This window comes from Monopterus albus, unplaced genomic scaffold (assembly GCF_001952655.1).
Source record: "Monopterus albus unplaced genomic scaffold, M_albus_1.0 scaffold270.1, whole genome shotgun sequence".
Lineage (NCBI taxonomy): Eukaryota > Metazoa > Chordata > Actinopteri > Synbranchiformes > Synbranchidae > Monopterus > Monopterus albus.
Genome location: NW_018128150.1, coordinates 1,436,033 through 1,460,026, shown reverse-complemented (window position 1 = coordinate 1,460,026; position 23,994 = coordinate 1,436,033). Strand labels below are relative to the sequence as shown.

At 40.5% G+C, this 23,994-nt stretch overlaps 1 protein-coding gene across 1 annotated transcript in view; it reads right to left on the bottom strand.

Annotated features, from left to right (window-relative positions):
* Positions 1 to 23,994, bottom strand: part of ralgapa1 (Ral GTPase activating protein catalytic subunit alpha 1) — a 77,144-nt gene that overhangs the window by 27,554 nt on the left and 25,596 nt on the right. Inside the window, exons 22-43 of the mRNA XM_020621976.1 lie at positions 23,701 to 23,935; positions 23,309 to 23,491; positions 22,748 to 22,918; positions 22,451 to 22,644; positions 22,263 to 22,361; positions 22,018 to 22,173; positions 21,780 to 21,908; positions 21,491 to 21,616; positions 19,670 to 19,728; positions 19,365 to 19,473; positions 15,216 to 15,326; positions 14,872 to 14,940; positions 14,633 to 14,770; positions 13,670 to 13,853; positions 11,642 to 11,760; positions 11,420 to 11,539; positions 9,903 to 10,545; positions 9,358 to 9,473; positions 8,597 to 8,721; positions 4,978 to 5,049; positions 4,741 to 4,864; positions 4,060 to 4,215 (exon numbers count right to left, since the gene is read on the bottom strand). Coding sequence (XP_020477632.1) covers positions 4,060 to 4,215; positions 4,741 to 4,864; positions 4,978 to 5,049; positions 8,597 to 8,721; positions 9,358 to 9,473; positions 9,903 to 10,545; positions 11,420 to 11,539; positions 11,642 to 11,760; positions 13,670 to 13,853; positions 14,633 to 14,770; positions 14,872 to 14,940; positions 15,216 to 15,326; positions 19,365 to 19,473; positions 19,670 to 19,728; positions 21,491 to 21,616; positions 21,780 to 21,908; positions 22,018 to 22,173; positions 22,263 to 22,361; positions 22,451 to 22,644; positions 22,748 to 22,918; positions 23,309 to 23,491; positions 23,701 to 23,935 — 3,438 coding nt within the window. The remainder of the gene's footprint in view (positions 1 to 4,059; positions 4,216 to 4,740; positions 4,865 to 4,977; positions 5,050 to 8,596; positions 8,722 to 9,357; positions 9,474 to 9,902; positions 10,546 to 11,419; positions 11,540 to 11,641; positions 11,761 to 13,669; positions 13,854 to 14,632; positions 14,771 to 14,871; positions 14,941 to 15,215; positions 15,327 to 19,364; positions 19,474 to 19,669; positions 19,729 to 21,490; positions 21,617 to 21,779; positions 21,909 to 22,017; positions 22,174 to 22,262; positions 22,362 to 22,450; positions 22,645 to 22,747; positions 22,919 to 23,308; positions 23,492 to 23,700; positions 23,936 to 23,994) is intronic.

The following is a 23,994-nucleotide window of genomic DNA, read 5'->3' as shown; positions in this document are numbered from 1 at the left end:
ACTGAATACATGTGCTACGCGTGGCACTGTATTGAAATAAGATTTAACCTAGGTATTTTAAATCAATACAGTGCCTTGCGAATCTGGATGAACTGCAGAGATCTACAGCTGAGGTGGGAGACTCTGTCCATAGGACAACAATCAGTCGTATACTGCACAAATCTGGCCTTTATGGAAGAGTGGCAAGAAGAAAGCCATTTCTTAAAGATATCCATAAAAAGTGTAGTTTAAAGTTTGCCAAGAGCCACCTGGGAGACACACCAAACATGTGGAAGAAGGTGCTCTGGTCAGATGAAACCAAAATTGAACTTTTTGGCAACAATGCAAAACGTTATGTTTGGCGTAAAAGCAACACAGCTCATCACCCTGAACACACCATCCCCACTGTCAAACATGGTGGTGGCAGCATCATGGTTTGGGCCTGCTTTCTTCAGCAGGGACAGGGAAGATGGTTAAACTTGATGGGAAGATGGATGGAGCCAAATACAGGACCATTCTGGATGGAAACCTGATGGAGTCTGCAAAAGACCTGAGACTGGGACGGAGATTTGTCTTCCAACAAGACAATGATTCAAAACATAAAGCAAAATCTACAATGGAATGGTTCAAAACTAAACATATCCAGGTGTTAGAATGGCCAAGTCAAAGTCCAGACCTGAATCCAATTGAGAATCTGTGGAAAGAACTGAAAACTGCTGTTCACAAATGCTCTCCATCCAACCTCACTGAGCTTGAGCTGTTTTGCAAGGAGGAATGGGCAAAAATTTCAGTCTCTCGATGTGCAAAACTGATAGAGACATACCCCAAGCGACTTACAGCTGTAATCGCAGCAAAAGGTGGCGCTACAAAGTATTAACTTAAGGGGGCTGAATAATTTTGCACGCCCAATTTTTCAGTTTTTTATTTGTTAAAAAAGTTTGAAATATCCAATAAATTTCGTTCCACTTCATGATTGTGTCCCACTTGTTGTTGATTCTTCACAAAAAATTAAAGTTTTATATCTTTATATTTGAAACCTGAAATGTGGCAAAAGGTCGCAAAGTTCAAGGGGGCCGAATACTTTCGCAAGGCACTGTATGTAGCGGTTAATGTTGATATTGTGGTGCCCTATGACAAATAAATTATGGCAAACACTGTATTAGAATCAAAACAGAATGGATATTTAACAGGTATTGTACAGGATAAACAGTACAAACTAAGTCAAAGTCAACCACACACACAAACAATGTGCTAGATAGGCTGTATCCATCATAAACCCAAGGCTTTTGATTTTGTATGTGGTGCAGGTGTCCCTGGGGGTGATGGAGTGAATGTGTGAAGATGAAAGGTGGACACGACAGAGTAAAGCTCCAGAAAGATGGAGCATCAGGTGGGAGATAGATGGGATTGAGTCTGATGTTGTGTGATTGTGTGTGTGACTCCCATTCACTCAGCTGCTTATAGTCATGGCTGGTGACAGCTGTCATTAACCTTGATGTCTGCCAAAATAACACATACACACGCACACACACACACACACACACACACACACACACACATACACACACAGACACTTCTCTACCGTGCTGGGGTGTCACACACCCTCAGATGGTTGCTGATCCCGGCCTTGGCCCTGAGACATAGATAGGACATTTCCTTTTAAATGGGTCTTTAAACAGAATCTGTGGTATTGTATTTTGTCCTCTGTTAAGGTTTTTAAAGAGGTATGCTTTGTGTCCATAATGTGATGGGATTTGTTAACCCAAAGGGTTGTCCACATTTCAGTAGACAGTGCATCAGGATGCTCAGTCTGATAAAATGTCATTTTGTTTATACAGACACCTCACTTGACTGTCACACAAGCCTGAGGTTGAATGAATTAATAAGGAGGCCTGGAGAACCTCATTCATCACGTTTGGAAGTGACTGACTGCATTGAGTTATAGGGCTAATTACCCCGATATTTTCTTGACTAGAGATACATTAGGTTGATATATCACGCAGAGCTTTTAAAATACACGAGGAATAGAGTATTTATCAAGCTCTATTTACAATAAATCTTTTAGAGGCACTTTGCTCTGATGATGATTGCAATTCAAAGTGTCAGCAAGACACAACTCACAATGACACTGAGAACTGAAAGGATCTGCCATTATCACATTTGCAGAGTGAGAATTATGAGATTTCAGCAGTATTTTTGGCATCAGAACAATTAGCTGACAGTCTAATTAGGCAAAGAGGAGTCTTACTGTCTGGTGAGCTTCTGGGCTGTATCACTATTTTAGAAATATTTTAATGATAAATATCACACTGATGTCATTTCTGATGCCACAATCAGCTGCTGTACTGCAGCTTTAATCCTTTTAATCATGTTTCAAGCAGATGTGGTATGAGAAGGACCAAAACACACAGCAGACTGAGAACTGGACAACTGCCCTGTGGTGGACTACATTCACACAGCACTGTATATTGTTGTGTGTATGTGTGTGAGAGACAGGAGGTTGGATGATAAATTCCTGCCAGTATACATGTGTACAACTGTTTAACCTCTCTGTGGACATGTTTGTCAAACATGGTTGTGTGTGTGTGTGTTCTTCTGAATCCAACAGTAACACAAATATATAGTTGTGTGGTTATTTGCGCAGACCGATGAGAATGAAGCCCTTAGTGGATGTGTGCTTGTGTCAAGTTAAACAGGTTTATAGTGCATGTGTGTGCGCATATGTGAGTATGCATGTTTGATGGGGCCATCAGCTGATCAGGGAGAAGGATGGTGTCAGACCAGGCGCTGATAATCCAATCAAGGCCCTGCAGCAACGTGATAGGCCGAGAAGCAGGAAGTATGATCTGATTAAAGGGACATTATGGCCATGTGCTGTGCAGAGCACCCAGTGCCTGGGGGTTGACAGGTGTGCGTGCACACAAACTCACAACACACACACTAAACCTGTCTGCCTAAACAGTAATACAAACCAACACCATGCACAAACACAGACATGACTGCTACTAAGAACTATTGGAAAAAATAGCCATCAACTGTGTGTGTGTGTGTGTGTGTGTGTGTGTGTGTGGGCTGGTATTACTCACGCTGTGGGGACATTATTCTGTCTACACAGTTCCTGTGTTGGGGACTCAACATCATTAAAAGGACAAAAAGCAAGTCCCCATAATGATAGTAACATGACACGGGGGGGGCTTAAAGCAGGGATGCTTGTCAGTATTAATGAATGAAAATGAAATATAATGATAAATTGTTGCCTTAAATCCAACTACCATTTTTCTGGTGCTTTATAATTGCTATTGGTCAAACTATACATGCAGCATGATATTTGCATTCATTTCTCCGACTGTTGTTGAGGACCTGGCATGATTTGCCTCAGTGAGAGGGAACCACTGTGCAGCAGCAATGTCCCTGGCCAGAAATACTACACGTGTCTTATTGTTACACAAACTATTTGATTCTTAATTTATTAATTTATCTTTTACATGTATTTTAAATGTACCACCCCTCTCTGAGGTTGAGTCCAAAATTTTCTAGATCTGACCCTGAGTAGAGCGTGACTTGAAGTGCTGATGATGACTGAATGTGACTGGATACCAGCTGTAGGTTAGTGTTACACACTCTAAATGAACGAACTCCATGCAAAAATAAAATGCAAATTGTAGATATTGGTACAGTTGAAGTCAGAAGTTTACATACACCTTAGCCAAATACATTTAAACTCAGCTTTTCACAGCTCCTGATATTTAATCCTATAAACATTCCCTGTCTTTGGTCAGTTAGGATCAGAACGTGAAATGTCAGAATCATAGTAGAGAAAAAGATTTATTTCAGCTTTTGTGTTTCATCACATTCACAGTGGGTTAGAAGTTTACATGCATTGGGTTAATATTTGGTCGCACTGTCTTTAAATTGTTTAACTTGGGTCAAATCCACAAGCTTCTTACAATAAGTTGCTGGAAGTGTCCATCCAACTTTTGAAATGTCAGCATTTCAAAATCCCCCAGCAAAACACAAGTAGCTGTCCTTCCCTTAACTGGACAGAGGAGAGTGAACACCAGTCAGACAGGTGTGTGTTACCTTCTTGGTGAGATTGTGGTCCTGGTCGTGGGGCATGCGGGTGGAGACGTGGTAAATAACCTCGGTAGTGGAAGTGGCATAGTAAGGTGTGGTCTGGCCTGTACTGCGATTCCTCTGGAGACCTCCCATGAAGCCACAGTGAGTGGCGAGGTCCACCTAATTAAAACACATTTATAAAAATTACTAACTCCCTTCCTAATGTATTGCCTTAAATCCTACATTAAAACTAATTTAAATCAGACTGGCTTCAGGTTCCTCTGGACTGTTTAACCAACAAATCAAGAGAAATAAATAAATAATAAACATTAAAGTCTACAGTGTAGTTTAAGCATCCAGTTAAAACTGCTTAGTGCAATATGTTGCTTACAACTGTTAAATCATTTTAATTTCTATTCTCAGTTTGTAGGATTTTTACTTGTGTGAAGAGAACTACTCAGCACAAAGCTCCTCATGCCAAAACACACACACAAAATAAGTGAGACAGTTTTTAAATCTCATTAAATCAGTTCAAGTATATGAAAATGATTAGACCATTAGCTGTAGAGCAAGTAATCAGAGGCAGTCACATTTTATTTCAAAGAAACAATGTAAATATAAAAGTACAATTTGAAAGTATGAAAAAGACAACAGCCAGGCAATGTAAGAATATTTGAATAAATTATTATAATAATTTTTTTTTACCTCCCAGCCCAATCCAGAGACAAAGTCTTCATACGCCTGGCTGCCTGCTGTGTTAGTTAATATGGAGTGTTTGTCTTCCTGACCATCAGCCACATAAAATACTGCTATTTTGTGGGTCTCACGGCTAGAAGAAAATAAAGGAAAACAAAGATGACCAACTAATGAGACATTATAAAAGCAGCAACATTTCCATCAGTAATTTCAAAACAAATCCTTACCAAAGATTTGGTTTCTTACCACAGTCGTGAGTCCAGGTTCTTCAACTCTCTCAGTAACTTCTCATTCTTCCTCAGCAAATGAAAGTTGCTCCTGCAAGGCACAGACACAAGAACAGGTTATGAATCACTATCCAGTCTTATCGTTAACCTGCATCTCTGCAATCATCTACCAGCTACCACTGGCATCTCTCCTAATTGTCTGGTTGCCTGTTCCTCTTGCTGTTTCCTTGAAAAAAAATCTAAATAAAAAAATAACAAACATTTTAAAATAAAACCACTTTTTTTGTAATTAATAAACTGAAATCTCTTAATTATATATAGTACTCAGAGCCTTTGCTCTGGCATCCTGTTTGCTTTAATTCTCCTTGAGATGTGTTTATGACTTGACTGGAGTCAACCCATGGCAAATTAAAATAGACTGGACATGAATTGGACATCGTTTAGAGACTCACGTGCACAAAAAAGTGAAGGTGTCTGAAAACTTTCTGAAGCTACTGCAAAATGCTTAAACCCTGGAAGTGAAATCTTAAAACATCAGTGTTATGTCAGGGTCCAAACCAAACAAGTAGACAAGAGTAGACTTTGCACACATAAGAATGATTCACCAAACAGTCTGCACTGTCATTAAAATATAAGGCTGATTAGATATTTGTTTGTGCCTTTTGCCACTTTGAAACCTTTAACATGATCAAATCAGTCTTCTCCACATTCACAAAAAACTGTAATGCTGCAAAGATGTCATTGGGTGAAACTGTCTTTGAATAAGAAAACATAACATTCAACAACTGTCTCTGTGACCTGCCATACATATTAGCATCTTGTTGATACTAAATGCAAGAGTATCTCCCTGGAGTGAAGCAGGTTAGACAGTTTGCTATTTGTCAGATGAAACCTTTATATTTCAGAGATGGAAAAAAAACCTTTACAAAAGGAAGAATATCAAGAGTTTAGAGATGAAGAACCTGCAGTAACCATGTTCCTACATTAGCTTTTAAATTTCATATTAAAAGGTCTTTGTGATGCCCTGTCTAATCCAAACATACCAATTTTTTTCAGACTTACAACAAAAGAAGTCATATAATGTGTTAGACATACTGAACCTTTTTAAAGTAGGCTTCTAAATCTCTATTTTCTGCAAATTTGGTTATGCTTGCTAACTGTCAGACACTACAACAAGGATATACTGTAGTTCTTCATATTACAAAGACTTATAGTTTCTATTGGCTTTTAGTAGGAGAAATTCTCATTCTTGGCTTGAAAAAACTTAGTTTGTATGGTATGTTGTCTGACCATGTCTGAAGGCAAAAACTGTTCATACTTGATCTAAACGACCACATTCAAAGGTGGCCTGAAAAGCTGGCTGTCATGGAGAGAGGTGAGATGCAGCTATGTTGTAAAAATGGGGATAGTGTTTTGTATTTTCGTGTCCATTAGCTAGCCACTGTGGAAGTATCCACAGTGAATCTGTAATTTGTATACATGAAAAGTGACAGAATTAGTTGTGTAAAGAATGGGAAAAAGAGGGGTTAAAGGAAAAGTTCAGACACTGCATACTTCTCACCTTCACACACCTGGCCTATTGCTGCATGAAGCAGGTGTCAATGTTGCATGGTCGGTTTCAGAAAATTACAGAAATCGGAAGACATGTCTGATGGCCAAAAGGTGTGGGGGGGGGGGGGGTTTCAGATGCTATTCAGCCATTCAACAACCTCTTCTGTTTCTAAACATAAACTCAACTGTGGCCTTACAAATATAGACTGCTGTGTAATATTTTTACTTGATTAAGAACAAGCAAAGGCAACCACATCTCATGCTGAACATAGCTAGTGCCACCACTATCTTCAGGGTCCAATTAGAAAAGTGTGAGGAACCTATGTTTAATTAAAACAACAACCTTTCATAGAGACTAACTAGTCCATAAGCCATTTAAAATGTCCCAGAGATCAGACCCCAACCTTGGCAGCATTGGTGTAAAACCAAGACTCAGGTAGTGAAGCTCGGAGTGGACTGATAATGACACGTCATTCTTTTCACTCTTGGAGAGGAAAAGAGAAAGAGCTGGAGATAAATAGAGAGGGGGAGGGAGGTAGGGAGGTAGGGAGAGAGAGAGAGAGAGAGAGAAAGAGAGAGGGAGAGAGCAATTTGCTCTTTATTAAAGTGATACTTGGTAATGGCCTCATTCTCTGCTCTCAAAGACTCCATTTACACCCTGGATTATAGGGAGAAGCATAAAAGGGGACACACACACACACACACACACACACACACACACACACACACACACACACACACACACACACGTGGACGACTGTCAGTATCTTAGTGTCTGAAATGTCCTATATGAATACCTGGAGAGACATAAGAGGACAATAACAGATGATTAGTGATACTCAGTCTGTACTCTTTTCTGTTTTGGCCTCTATTTTTTTTTTTCATTTTGGTTCCATTTCTTTTTTGTTTTTATTCTCTCTCTACATCTACACATGCTTTATTCATCCTGTTTTCTCATTTGCCACATCTCTCTCCATCACTCTCTTCTTCAACTACTGCCTTTTATTCTAACTCCAAATGGGTTGAGTTTGATCAATAGAGTACTATACTCATTATCACACGCTGTTACATGCACACACGCACACAGTGTGTTAAGAAGTCTATTGTGCAGGCTGAATGCGGACTGTGTAATTCCCTGGATAAAGTATTAAAAGAGATGCGTGTCCATTAGCTAGCCAGACACATTTAAAGTGATACCTTGACACTGTGCATTTTAGCCCAGAGTCATTGAGAATATGAAATGCTATGCGATGTCAATGAGAAAACATGGTGTCTAATTAACACAAAATACTTTGTTACAGTCTCTCATTTGCACTCAACAAGCATTGGGTTTGTTCTAGCAGAGACAAACATTAATAAAAGCCCTCTCACATCCTACACCAACCTGAAAAACAGCTCATTAGTAAAGGTTGGAAAGCTCTGCATTCATTCACTGTTAGCACAAACGGCGCATACAATTTTATTGTTTTTTTTATATAAAAGTAAACAAACCGATGACAAAAAAAAAAATCCCTTCATAAGATTGTCGTCAAGAAGATAAACAACAAATATCTGAACTTGGTGACATTCTCCAAACCTTAGTTGGCAACAAAGTACCAAAGGACATAGAGGGAGCGCTGCACAAGTGATTTATGAAAATGCTAGAAAAGTTAACAAAAATACACTTACCTGCCACTTTGGTGTACTGGACTACATTATACTCAGAGGTATCTTTATATTTTTGTCCTCCCCAGCTACATACTGTACATGACAAGGTCAGAATATTAGGAACACCTCTGAATATAATGTAGTCCAGTACAACACCACCTTTAACTATCACCTCAATAATAAACATATAACTGAATTTATACATTTATGACAATTTCACCAAAAGCTGAAATAATTTGAGCGTCATAAACACAGATGTTAAGGTGGAAGTGTTGCACAGAATATCATACAACTGTACAGCTGTACCTAATAAAGTGGCCGTGAGTGTATACTGACAGAACAAACAGAACCAAACTGATGATTTGTGATATATATTGCAGACACTGTATATGGTTTAAAAAATGTTTTAACATAAAAAATTATTTTGAGTCTGGTTTCACCTCTTCTCCCAGGAGCTGAGTCCCAGTATGTTGATCAGCAGTCTGCAGTAGTAGAAGGCTGACTGTGGCGTCTGGGTCTCTGGTTCTGTCTGCTGCACTGCCCTCATGTTCAGCTCCTCACCTCTCTGAAACATTACACAATGTACTTTAGTACAGACATTGCACAGGAACACAATCATGGAAACTGAACAGAAAATACCATGTAATGTTAAAAAGAAAGTGGGAAGGAATGAGAGCTATGGCTAAACAAAATAATCTATCAACTTTACTTATTGACAAATGACAATCAGGCTAGAGAAGCAATCAAAGAAGAAAGAGTTACAGGATCCTTATGACTTGTCACTGCAGGGAACGTTTTAATAATAACATTAATGGCTGCTTGCACTACACATGTGTCAGTGAGTCAGTGTGCACAGCATACCAGGACCCAGACACTAAAGTAGTTCAATGGAATTCAGTCATGATTCATTTTATTATGAACTATCTACGCTTTTCCTACTGTTCAAATTTCTGCTGTGAAAAACACCCATGGAAATGGAGCAAATCTTCACTATAATGTTGGCAGCATAAAAAATGAGCAATATTAGGTTTCAACCTAATTTTAAGCTAAGTGGCATTAGCCAAACTACAGAGATGCTTGTACTGAACTTGTGTGGACCAGCAATTGAGTATCCACCTGTTTAAGATGCTGTAGGAAGTAAGAAAGAAAACATTGTCATGGTTTTACTCGGTCTACTCATATAAACATAGATGCTACATACATGCAGGACAAACTCTCTCTCAGCTGCACTCTGCTTCAGGATGGCATTTATCACATCGTTCTCCTGCTTCTCTGAGACACACACTGGAGGGGAGGCTGGGATGTTGAGCGGCATGCCTGGTGGGACCATTCAGGAGCCAAAGTTAGTTGAAAACCATGTGTGGCGATGTGTGTGTTGTCAGAAACTGTGGTTTGTTCCTTTAGGAGTGCTATACTCATGCAACACGTTTCTCTGTTTTTAATGAAAAAACTTGAGGGGTGTGTCTGCTGAAACTCTTCCTTTAGGAGTTGGTGAGTACCTGAACTGAACATCATTATTCTGGCTTTTAATGGAGGTTTTGCTGATTCATTATCCTCTGATTTTAAAGTTATTTTAAAAAGTTTAAGCACAAACTATTGTGAGATTACCTTCTAAAATATTGGTATTGGCCTTCAAATAGGCACACAAACTCATTCATGTATGTTTGTACAGTATGTGTTAAATGAAATAATCTTTATGACAGTTCAGAAGTAAAAATCATCAGGCACTGAGTAGTGTGTGTATACCTGCTCTCTGCAGACATTCAGGACTCGAGTATCCCAGGTACTGGAGCATTTCATCCAGTGCATCATCACCTTCCCTCAGTGAATCCCATGCTGGCACTGCCTCCCAACACACACGTTTAGCCAGTGGTGGAGCCAGAAGCTGTTCCAAGCCCAACTCCCCTTGCCCCACTTCTCTGTCCGCTCTATGCTCCTTCTCTTCCTCCTGATCATCCTCTTGCCCATCTCCTCGATATCCAACTCCCCTTCCATCTCCCTTCCCCTCCTCGCTGATTTTCCTCTCCTCTCCTCCCCCCTCCCACTCTTGCTGAAACTCTTGCCTATCACCCTCCATGCCCCTCACTCTCTCCTCTGACTCACTCTCCTTCTGCCCCTCTTCCTCATTGTCTTCTCTCTTTACTCCCATCTTTTTTGGTGGACTTCCTGGTGGAGTGTGTAAATGAAGACTCGCATTGTGAGGTGACTGTGTGTGTGTTAAAAGTGTGTGTGCTGGGCTGTTTGGGGAGCATGGTGGAGGCCCATAAAGGACGGCAGAGTCCCAGGAGTGTTTTCCAGCTACATCTCGGATGATAACACGAACACAAGCAGGAGCAGAAGATAAACCAGCTGTCATTCCACCTCCTGGTACACCAGACTCTGAGCGAATCTGGGAAATAATGGCAGAAATGAACAGCGGTTAAATGCTAAAACTTTCAAAAAAATGAAAGCAATCATCCTAATGGAGTTGGAGCACCTTACACACAATCCACATCTCAAGTGCTGTGCAAAACCCAGTCCTAGTGACAGTCCAAAACCTCAATAATACTCATTTGCTTCCTTTAGCAATAGTTTCTCTCCTTATAACTGGTAGAACTTATCACCATACTTGAGGAAACCTTGTGCACAGCATTAAATAAATACATCTAATATAATCTAACTCATAGTTACACTGCAAAGTATCACCAGCTGTTGTGTTTCACTGTGGGAGCCTGAACTACACTTAATGAATAACATGCTAACAGACATTGTGATGTCATCTTAGTATAAAGTAAATAAATATACATTACTTCCATTAAACAGTTAAAAGCAGAGGTACAAGGAGCTTCATGGGAGCACATATAATACCTTGAAATAAAAGAATTTAAAGAAAAAAAAATTAAAACAAAACTATCAGCTGAAGTTTTAAAAACTACAGCAGGCACAGGTTGGAATTATACAAGGCTTTTTCAAAATGTGGCACAGACAGCTGATCCAGCTGACTCAGATATTTACATTTCACACATATAGCTCCTCTGAATAATGTCTAGATAATTTCAAGGTTGCAGTGCTTGTCTGAAAAGGCCTGTTGCAATGCAGCCAGAACTGCAGAGATATGTTCTCTGCATTGATTTTTATAAGGTACATACTATGGTAGGCATTATGCTAAGTACACAAAGCCATGCTAATGCTGGCATGTTAACTGACACACCAACTGACAAGTCCAACCCTAGAAGAGGTAAATATTACTGTAAATAATCTTAACTCCCTTCAGCCGAGGTTACCTGGAGCACTGAAAGCAGAGTGGAGCTGTTCAGAACCAGAAACTGTAGGTTTGGTGAATGGAAAAGCTCTGGTACAAGATCTGCACTCTCACAGAAAGGGTTGTCTTGGTTTTCACACACCTGAAAAACATGAGCCATAGTGACCTAAATAACGTACTGAAGACAGTGTAAGTTATTCTCCATAGGACAAGCAAGAGTCACATTATGACACACACAGAGCACCTGACTGGACAGAGTAGCAGGCCCTCCAGACATGGGATAATGTCCAAGGTGGTTGACCAGGTGGGTGATGACTGTTCTGGCTGCAATGGAAACCAGGCCCTGCTGAATACGGCTACGAACTGCAGAGAGAACAAAGAAAGGCAGATAGAGCACATGTACAGATAAGAAAATATTTTTCTCTGTCCCAGATATTAAAAATTTACAGTCCCTTTCATGTTTCAGGTGTAATTGTTAATATTACTTGACATCTACGTAGGCTCCAAGTTGCAGCAAAACTTCAGGAGTTACCATAAACAACTAGGAGGAGGTACAACCACACACTCAGCTTGAACATAGTTTGCCCCGTGCTGAGAAGAAACCAATGCCATCACACACTGTGCTGCCAGCAGATCCTGGCTAATCAGCATTATTACGCACACACTGAGGAGCTCACACACACTTTCCAATAGCTCCTTATTGACAAGCCTGTGAGCAGAGTACAGAAATGTATTGACCAGTCATTCTCAATGACTGGTCACCTCAGGAGAGCGCAGGAGAAGAACAAAAAGGAAAAAAGACAAAGAAAAAAAATTACAATAACCATAAAACTAAAAGTAAAAAACAATATTAGCAGAAAATAATGCTAAAAGAACAAGAACAGAAAAGCACTGAAGGAGAGGACAGAAGGAACGGTAGACGAGAGAATGGTCTATCAGGATATTTCAGGTAATAGACTAGTCCCTGCATCCTGGTGGGTCACAGCAGGGGACAATACACACTCTCACACGGATGCAGAGGGGTGCACTGGTATACATATACACACACACACCTCCCTGCTTCCATCTTTAGTGATTGGCAGTGGTTTGGTGGATGACTCTGGGTAATTTTGCCTGGACCACAGTGTTTGCTTGGGTGTGAGTGTGTTTCACTGCAGCACTTAACATACACAGAAAAATTACAGACTCTAAACAGTCATGGCCAAAAATACTGGCACGCCTGCATTTCTGTTCGATAACGCACTGCTTCTGCTAAAAACAATCAGTCCAAAACACAGGTTTATAAATTCCTAGCAATACAAAGTTTCATCAAAATAAAATAGCATAAAACAACAAGTTAAACCATGTCCCTTTGGGCAGATAAAACGGATAAAGCACCAAAAGCCTGTTTAAAAAGGTGAGTTTTTAAAGTAGACTTAAAAAGCACTAGCTCAGTTATAGACCGAATCTCAGGCAGTAATGAATTCCAGAGTCTAGGACCATAGACAGCAAACGAGCGGTTGCCCGATTTTTTGGATCGGGCCAACTAAGGACAAGTGCTCAGCGGAGCGTAGGTTCGGCACGGAGCATAGCTAGATAGCAGCTCCGACAGGTACAGTGGGGCGAGGCCATGTATGGCTTTAAAGACAAATAGCAGCATCTTAAAATCAACTCTCCATTGTACTGGCAGCCCATGTAGTGAAAAAAAGAACTGGGGTAATGCAGGTGTGGGCATACCTGGGAGTGTTTGACAACAGCCGAGCAGCCGCGTTTTGAACCAGTTGAAGTTTCTGCAGCACAGACTGAGAAACACTAACGTACAAGGCATTGTAATAGTCTAATCATGAGGTAATAAAAGCGTGGACTGCTTTTTCTAAGTCTCCACGCGATAAGAAAGGCTTCACCTTTGTTAAAAGTCTCAGGTGGAAAAAACTGGTCTTGACCACGGCCCTAATCTGCTTATCGAAAGTAAAGCTGTGATCAAATATCACTCCAAGGTTTCTCACCATGTGTGTAGGTGAGGGGGCAGAGGCACCTAAGCTGGATAACACTGCGGCTGGATCAGGGCTGATAACAATATATTCAGTCTTATTCTCATTTAAGTGAAGAAAATTTTGGGCGAGCCATTTCTTAATATCCCGAATATATATGCAACATATTTCTGACCATGCAAATAGCAAAAATTCACAATTACATGTTCATTTTTGTAACTTGGAAATCAGTCCTTATGCCTAATGATGGTCACAATAGGTTGTAAAGTTGTGTAGTGTGCCACCAGTGTTAGATAAATTACCTTCAGTGACAGGCTGTAGCTTGCTGGAGCGTTCTGAGTCTGGGCTATGCAGTGGTTCTGGTTCTCTGAGGCTCTCTAAAGGCAGGAACGGGTCATAATCTGAATTTGACAGGTCTGACAGCTGCAGTGGGTAATACTTGGCACTGCTGAAAGACTGTGCTCCATACACACAACCGTGCAACACCTAGACAGAGTGTAAAAGAAATGGGATACTCTTTATGTGATGCTGCATTTGAATGGATTTCCTATTGCCACATCTAGAGCTCAGTCAGCTTTACTGCATTGATGTTTACGTCAGTTTAATATACGCTCACAGCCACTATACTGTATTAGGTACAGCTATATGATATTCTGTGCAACACTTCCACCTTAACATCTTTGTTTATGAAGCTCAAAATGTTTCAGTTTTTGGTGATACTGTCATAAATGTATACATTCAATTATATGTTTATTATTGAGGCCATAGTTAAAGGTGGTGTTTTACTGGACTACATTATATTCAGAGGTGTTCCTAATATTCTGACCTTCTCATGTATGTAGCTGGGGAGGACAAAAATAAAGACACCTCTGAGTATAATGTAGGCCAGTACAATGCCACCTTTAACTATGACCTCAAAAATAAACATAAAATTGATTTTAGACATTTGTGACAATTTCATCAAAAACTGAAACATGTTGAGCTTCATAAATACAGATGTTAAGGCAGAAGTGTTGCATTGAATTGCACAGATGTACCTAATAAAGTGGCCAGTGAGTGTCAACACTTATTCTCTATGCTGATAATGTTTAGGTGAGATTTAGGTCATAGTGCAATAATGACAATTTAAAATAAGTTTATTGTTAGAAGTGGTGTTGAACCTCCTGTGATGAACAGCCTCTTATTTATTATTATTATTATTATGCTCCTGTGATGAACAGCCTCTTATTTATGTCATTATGCACACACACACACACATAATGTACCTTATAAATACAGCTGAGCAGAGTCTTGGTAGGCTGGTCCCTCTCTGGAGGATTTCGTGTTTGAACAGGCTGAAGAACAGTCTTTGGAGGCAGAGCCATCACCCAGTCCAACATACACAACAGGAGGGAAACTACAAGCTACAACACACACACACACACACACACACACAGGTATTGTGATAAGACTGTGAAAAATTATTCATTTCTAGGCAAGCAGAATTCTGGTGTGTGTATATTACCCTCTTATCAAGTTCATGAGGGGAAGACTCGGTCGTGGGCAACAAGAATGTGATGGTGGCAATCAAAATCTGAGAAAGATCAAATTGGACAAAATTGTTTCCAATGTTAAAACTGTTACTACTTCAACTAGAGACTTCAAAAGTAAAGTCAACTAGACAAAAATATAACAAAAGTAACATGGTGCATTTAAATATGTTCCAGATCTTCTAGGGTCTTAGCTTTACACGATATGATGCAATCCATCAGGATATGTGGACATGATGTTGATGACATGATAAATAATAAATTAAGCTTGAGTTCAAAAATATTCCATCACTTTGTTGAGAATTAGCTTATGTCTCACCTCTACAATTTTCTTTGGAGTGTCAGGGGGGAACTTCTGAAGATGATCCACATAACTGATCAGCAGGTGAAGGATGTCTGATGCCACCAGTGCTACACTCTTATTGGGGTACTGGGAGGTGAAACACATTTATGTTAACTCACTTTCTGTAGGTGATTTCATATCTTCTGTCTTTCATTTCTTTTTACTGTAAAATGAAGCAGCCAAACTAATCTTTTCCACTGTTTCTATGCTAAGGAACAGATTGCAGCTAAATATTCTAATGAGGATCACCCTGGGTAAAACAAAAATACTTCTCGATGAAAAGGAAGGTAAAGGAGGACACCAGAAAAACGTGGCTCTGCGTGGAAACATGATAATCCCTCAAGATGTGAATATTTAATTGTGTGTATGTCACAGAGCCCATGGCTGAAACTACTGAGATTCAAAAGCAGACAAAGTGTATGTGATAGTGTGTGTGTGTGTGTGTGACACCACTGTCTCCATGGGTCAGTCTCCTATCTTAAGGAGGACCAAACATTTTGACAGTCTAGGGTTTGCTCCCTGGAGTAAGTGAATGCAAGTGCGTGTGTGTGTGTGTGTTGCTCTACAGTAGTGTCTTAGCAGGCCACTGGCTGCTGATACACAAGCTAGGGATTCCAAGAGGAAAAGGTATGTGTTTGTGTCCATCTCGAGCCACTTGGCTATAGATGAGACGGTAAATCTTGGGACAGTATTATTGTGCTCCACAGGCCTACCGGTGCAGCAGTATGAAACAGACAATACCAACAGAGGCAATTTCACCATGACCGACAATCGTCTCCAGCAATGTTTTCCTAATCCAACACATCCTAATCATCCAAAACTCAGACAGTATTTTGGTGCCTTAAATTTGCCAGCATTTACATTTTAACCAGTTATGTCCTCACTATTTCTACAGTGTTAATCCGTGACTGTGCTTTCAAATTGAAAGCACTAAAATAAACAAAAAAGCTATAGTTCCTTATTGAAAGAAAGAAAGAAAGATTTTTTTTTTTTTGTCAATTCACTATATGTGCAGGACATACAGAAAATCGAAATACCGTTTCTCTCTCTCACCTAGTATTGGGTGCCATTACCATTTAGGAAACTAAAATAGAATAAAAGTAGAGTAAAAATAGACTAAAAAGAAAAAGAAAACTGAATCAAGGTGATTTGGATAAAACTAAAAACTAAACGGTACAACCCAATAGGCTATGACTCAAACCATATACAATTAGTGACAGTAGTGCAAATAATCAGTTTGTCAGATGGTTGTAAGACTGAGATGCACATGGACAGTAGCGCAAATGACCAACAGCAGCAGATATGATGGTAAAAACAGTCAGCAGCAGATTTAAAGAAGGGGGAATGTACTGAGTTTGTGCAAAACAACAGAGGTAGTTCTTTTTATGTTCTGTGGTGGGTTACAGTCCAGGGGCAGAGGGAGGGAGGTAATGGACAGTATTCAGCATCCTCACAGCCTGATGGATGAAGCTGTTTATAAGTCTGATGGAGTGGGCCTGGAGACTCTGATACCTTCTCCCTGAAGGGAGGAGTCTGAACTGGGAGTGTGAGGGGTGGGAGGTGTCATCAGCAATGCTGATGGCTCTGCGGGTGACACGGGTGTTAAAGATGTCAGTGAGGGAAGGCAGAGGTGCGCCGATGATCTTGCTGGCTGTGTTCACTGTGTGTTGCAGAGTCCTTTTGCAGGAGGCAGTACAGGCTCCGTACCACACAGTGATACAGCCAGTGATGACGCTCTCAATGGTGCCCCGCTAGAAGGAGCGCATAATGGGGGGTGGGACACTAACGCTCCTCAGTTTGTGCAGGATATCTGGTTTTAGCAAATAATTTCTAGGGGACATAGATATGCAGACAGAGGAGGAGCAGATGTTCAGACACTACTATGCAGATCAGTGCAATATAGGGTCAGTCAGGAGCCTGCTTGATTCACGGTCATTGCTTTGGTCTTATTTCACTGGATCTCACTCAGACACAGAGTACAGTGGTCAACAGGGACAAAGTTTGAAAACAGACGAAGGCTGCATGAAATGACCTTATTCAGCTGGGTTGACCAATGACCAATTTTTAGTTTTTGTCTGAAATTCAGGAAGTAAAATGTTAGAGCCAGGGTGTCACTTATAAACCCAAATCAGAAAAAGTTGGGACAGTACAGTAGTTTCCAGACTATTGAACGCACCTGAATATAAGTCGCACCCACCAAATTTAAAATGAAAAAAAGTTTGTACAGTACATAGCCGCAGGTGTCCACGTTGTAACAGGAGATATTTTGACAGCCAGATCGATCGCCTTTAACTTGAAAGCTGCATCATATGCATTTTGTCGTGTGTTTTCCATAATGAAGGCGTGTGCATGAAGCAAAAAAAGTAGTATCTTATAGTCCGAAAATTATGGTATATAAAATCTAAATTAAAACTGAATAGTGATTTGTAAATCATCTGTGTCCTGTATTACATTGAAAACAATACAGCAGCACATTATTTGATGTGATACCTCATCAATTTTATTCTTTGTTCAGTACATTCCAAGAAAAGTTGGGACGGCTGCATTTCAGGGCTAGTAATGGAGGTGAAACTATGAAAAAACAATGAAATGATGATTTTAATTGTACATTGACTGTTGCACATACAGCTCCCATGTACATTCCTATTATATTCTTATATATTTTTATTACATCTCTTCATTTGCTGCTTTAAAGTGCCTTAGATTTTGTGTTACTTATTTATCTATTTTATATTTCACTTGTGGCATTCATGTGGACCGCAAAATAAGAATTTCATTGTACAGGGAAACACGTTTCCTAACTGTGCATATGACAAACACTTTGACTTGACTTGATTTCGTTTGAAACAGGTGATGTCATCAGGTGACTGCAATCATGATTTGGTACAAAAGTGGCACCCAGGAAAGGTCCAGCCCTTTAGGAGCAAAGTAAGGATTACCATTTTGTCAATATATGTATGAGAAAATTATTGAAATGTTTAAAAACAATGGTCCTTAACAAAAGATATGAAGGGATTTGGATACGTCACCCTCTACGGTGCATAACATAATTAAAAGATTCAAGGAATCTGGAGGGATTTCAGTGCGTGAAGGCCAAGGGCACAAGCCTCAGCTGGATGACCGTGCTCTCTGATCCCTCAGACAGCACTGCATCAAGAATCGTCACTCTTCTATAAGCGATATAACCACATGGGCTCAGGATTACTTTGGCACACCTCTGTTGGCCACTGCAACATGTAGTCACATTTACATTGACTGCTCTGGGCTCGGAGGCATCTGGGATGGACCATCACACAGTGGAAACATGTACTGTGGTCAGACGAATCAGTATTTCAGGTCGTTTTTAGAAGGAATGGATGCCTTGTGCTCTGGACCTTAGACAAAAAGGACTATCCAGACTGTTGCCAGCAACAAGTCCAAAAGCCAGGGTCTGTCATGGTCTGGGGTTGTGTCAAAGGGAACTTACACTTCTGTGATGGCACCTTTAATGCTGAACAATACATAGAGATCTTGGAGCAACATATGCTGCCTTCAAGACGACATCTTTTCCAGGAGCACCCATGTATATTTCAACAAGACAATGCAAACCTCATACTGCACATTACCAAGGCCTGGCTGTGGAAGAAAAGGGTGTGAGTGCTGGACCGGCCTGCCTGCAGTCTCGACCTGTCTCCAGTAGAGAATGTGTGGCGCATTGGGAAATGCAAATTGCGTCGACGATGACCTGGGACTGTTGCACAACTTAAGACTTGTTTGCAGGAAGAATGGGACAAAATGACTCCTGATGCATTTAATCACTTTGTGTCCTCAGTCCCTAAACGTCTTCTAAGTGTTGTGAAAAGGAACGGCAACATCACACAGTGGTAAATGCTTTACTGTCCCAACTTTATTTGGAATATGTTGCAGGCATCAGAATTTGAGTGTTTATTTTGAAAAAAAGAATAAAATTGATGGAGGCATCATATCAAATAATGTGCTGCTGTATTGTTTTCAGTGTAATACAGGACAAAGATGATTTACACATCACTTTTCAGTGTTAATTTTGATTTTACATACTGTTCCAACTTCTTCTGATCTGGGGTTGTTAAGCAGTGCTTCTTGAGTCTGTACAGAGTTGTGACTTACCTTCAGAGTAACACAGATGACATTGAGAGCATCTTTAATCAGTGGATGTTGAGTCTCATGAGCCAACTCTTCACACAACCAAATACCCAGACTGCACAGAGCCACACACCTAATACAACAATTAAACAAGTAGTGAAGACATACACACAAAGAATTAGTACACACAAATACAAAGATCCACATGAATTCTGCATACTGGAATCACTGAACACACAACTGAAGTGAACAAATGAACTTCATATATGCTTTTATAAATGCATTAATCGACAGAAAGACACACACACACACACACACACACCATTTACCTAGCAGGAGCAGAGGGTTCATCCCTGGCAGAGGTCAGGATGGTTTTGATAATGTGCTCCTAAAAAACAAAGTATGCACACAAACACAGCTGATAAAGTACAAACCATTGATTATGTGTTGTGGTGATATCAGTCGAAGGTGTAACCACTCATTCGGGTCCCACACATACTGTTAACCTCTCCTCCTGGTGGCTATAATGAAGAGACTTACTAAGTGGTTTAACGCTGCTTTCCAGATAATGCAAAATGGATTTAAAGAATTATCAGGCACGTGTATAACATAAAATATGCTAAGGACTCAAGCTGCACTAATATGGACACACAGTCACACAACAGATGCATATACACACACCCCCAGACACACTCACTAGTCTCTCTGGTCAGTGTTTATGATCGCTTAGAGATTCAAAACAAATTTGTCTTGTAAGAAACCAGTGAGAAGGCCAGAGGCACTGCCATGCATGCCATTAACTGTTTACACAACAACAACATTACTCCCATAGCTCTGGACTGTTACAAGAATGGTTGATGAGGCATTAAGATTTTAGTTTGGTTCTCAGACCCCCTATGGACAAAAGATGTGTGTTGCAAGGTTTAAACTGACCTGGGTTACAAGCAAAGTAGATAAAGGTTTGAACATTTTAGTATATACCCATTTTAAAGTAACTGCCACCTTTTGATTCAGTAAGAGCTGAATTTCAGTTTAATCGCACAATTTAACTATTCTAATTATTACATTAAAGGCAGTGACTACTCTGGTTAAGGATGTAAACAGCTGTCTAAACTATGCAATGCTGTTTGGAAGAGTATCTTATTTTTTGACCTTCCTATTCCACTGTGTTTTCTGTCATAGGGCCGTCTCAAATGCCATTTTTTGGGCTCCAGAGCTCTGGTAGTAATAATCAACAAATATGTGAGTATTTGGGAGGTGAATGCTTTTGTATCTGTTAAAGTCACAGCATTCTGTCATTCAGACACTGGGCACTTTTACGTTATGTTCCTCAAGGGCTTCCTTCAGACATAACCATAACAATGGACAAGATGAGTGCACAGGAGCCATCTACAAAACAACACCACAAAGAGATACTACAAAAATATTTTCTCATAGGGTAGTGTCACCAAAATCACTTCATATATCACTCATCTCCTATTGGTTATACCACAATACTTAGTTTCATAAAATGTGTCTACAGAGCAAAGCTAGTGAGTATTTTGCACATTGTAGATGGTTCCTGTGCAACCATCTCACAGCTGGCTGCACATGCATTACTTCATCAAAACAGCTCCTTTTGATGAAAATTAGGATTTATTCTCATTGTCTGTCTGTCATTTAACAATGTTGGGCTTATGATTCATTGATCTGGGAACTTGGAATCTGGGAATATTTTGTCCTTGGCTTGTCTTATGCTACTTTATTTAGAAGAAAGTCCCCATTTACATTTAAAAAATCTGGTCTGTCTATCCGAGTAATGTCTATTTGAAGATGTGAGTACCAGCAGACTAAGCTGTCTCCATCGTGGTCTCGTTTTTCTTCATCAGACTCAGACTGCAATAAAATTTCCTGCTGTTTCAAATATTTGAATACTAGACCTGAAACCTGATGACCTACCCAAAGAAAAAAATATCCAAACAGTCGAATAATTGAGTCCAGCCCTACAAAGGATAATTATACAGTCCAAATACAAAAGCAGGATAAGCTGTATCAGATCAAAAAAATCAAGCTTCTTGAAGACTTGAGGTCTTGTTATAGACACATTATAGGTGATGCTGGACTTACTAAGTACCCCTCAATCCAAAACTACTACTGCTGCTTCCATTCACCTTTACATCAGGAAACTTGGTAAGCACCACGTCAGCTGTGGTGGGATGGAGAGCTGGAAGCTCCCCATAAAAGTTGGGAAAACACACCAGCGATCCAAGGAGGATCTGGGCCTCTACTCTTGGAGCCTGAAAAGGAGGATGGGAAGGCACAGGGACAAAGACAGAGAAGAGAAAACTATAGGAAATGCAAATTAAATGTAAAAATAAACAAACATGTATATGTGCGCTTGTACTGTGCAGGTGTGTCTGTACACAAAGCTGTGTGCATTTGTGTTTCTACGTTTCTTACATTGAGTGATGAGCAGGCAGTTACTCTAGATGCTGCAATGATAAAGTCCAGGATCAGCATGGTGGCCCCAGGGAGGCCAATACTGAAGAACCTGGGACTGCAGTGCTTTATGATGGTGTTCACAATGTCCTGTAGAAATCATGTTTTCAACACACTGGTATAGTTATAGCAGTCAATGTGTCAATGTAAATGTAAAACCAGACAGGTTCATATTTCTGTCACCTTCATAAGACTCTACCTGGTCTTGGTGCAGCAGTCCTTGGTGCATGATATTGTAGAAGTGTGTGAGAAAGTCTGTGTTTGGGGAAACATCTTGCCGTCTCTTCATTATCCTGCAGATCAGCTTGTAGGCATGGAGCTTTCCCTGCTTGTAACGATCTGAGAGCATGGTGGCCTTAAGAGCAAAAACATGTGAACAGTGACAATATGACCACATTGTAATGAGTATCAGAGGTCCCACAGTGATCACTCAATCACACCCACCTTAAAGAGCCAGGGAGTGAGGATTCTCAGGGGTGGGATCAGAACAGGGGGTGGAGGAGATGACTGGTTGTCCAGAGAAATACCTAAATTATCCCTTATCTGGAAAGAGAAGTGTAATTTTTTGCAACACAGTCTTTATAAAACGTGTTTTTGTCAGTCATGTATTAAGTGTTGGCATCAGTATTTACCTTGGCCAGGTTTTGCCACAGTTCACACAGGTAGTCGAAGACCTGCGCATGGATCTCTGGGTCTTTGATGCTATTGACATCCCCCAGGATACCCAGCATCCTTCTCCACATTACTGTGGCTACATCTGCATGCCAACCAGTTAGAGAACCACCTGCCATCACGCTGCAGTCCTCACTGTGGAACTCGCTGGTTTCTACAATCAGTCAGTGAATCAGTCAGACACTCCTTCCTCTTATTTATAGCTGAGACCTTTGAGTTGAAATAATGACATGTATGAGTATGTGTATAAGTATTACCCAGGTCATCAGGGGTCTGCAGGACAGAGTTGTGGAGTTTCTGGTCCAGCTGTAAGTGTGCATGTGAGTGGGAGTGTGTGTGATCAGTGTGCTCTGCTGTCAGTGTAGCAGGGGAGGGCGTCTGGGACCGAGAGCCCCCAAGAGAATGCATTGGAGATGCACTCTCAGAACCTAGACAAGAAGGCACACACGACGAGGAAAGAAAGGAAACTGAAGAACAAGATATCTACTGTTTGTTCTTACTCTTTATGGGCCATGTGTTATCAGCTAAACTGTAAATGTGCTTGTTAAATTGACTTTTATAGCAGATCTGTAATTTTGTTGTCATATCCCAGGAGGAAACTTGAAACCTAGCTACCAAATCTAGTTTCTTGTAGAAGGTCTTAGAGCTGTACATCACGTGAAAAAGGATGCTCAGGAAAAGAAGCATAAACAACAAGGTTTCAGCCAATATGCAGCCTACATAACAAATATGCCAAATAAAGGTACTGATTCATGTTTAGATGAACAGATCTTCAGAAATACAGCTAAAGAGATCTTCATGTTATGGTTGGTGCATACCAGTAACAGTGACAGTGTGGCTGAGGCTGCTGGTCTCAGAGTCAATATGAAGTGTTGTCAAACTGGCTACTTCATGTTCTTCACAAGCCACACCCCCGCCCAGACTGTCCTGGTCCAGCGAGCTGCCTCGACCTCCCCCCGATCCAACTCCTTCTCCACCAGCTTCTGAACTGAAAGTAAAATCTACAAGAAAAAGCACAGAGTAAGCATGCAGGTGAGTAATTCGTGGTCCCACTAAATTTACACAGGTGACTCTCTGAAGTCCTAGCCAGAGTACTGGCTTTATATTTTGAAAAAACATGAGAAATGAAAAAAAGTTAGCAAACAATTTACCAAAATTATGATAATCTCAACATTAAAAATGTATAAAGAATCCTTTCTTTATTCCTTACTATCAAACTTGCAGGTGGAGTACTGAAAGGCATTAAAGGACTCTGACTGGCTGTCTGAACTAATGACATCAGAACCGCTGGCACTTGCAGGTGATGTCCATTCAGAGGGAACTCCCGGATCATCAATAGGTCGAGGATCATCCAAAGGTCGGAATCCAGGACTTGGACCTGCCTCCAGCAATTCAGGCAGGTCCCTGGGAACCTCCAGACTTCCTGGGCTGCTGCCACGACGGCCCTTTATATCAGGGGGAAAGCAGAGCTTGTCGCGTCTAAGTTTTTTGACAATGATACTTC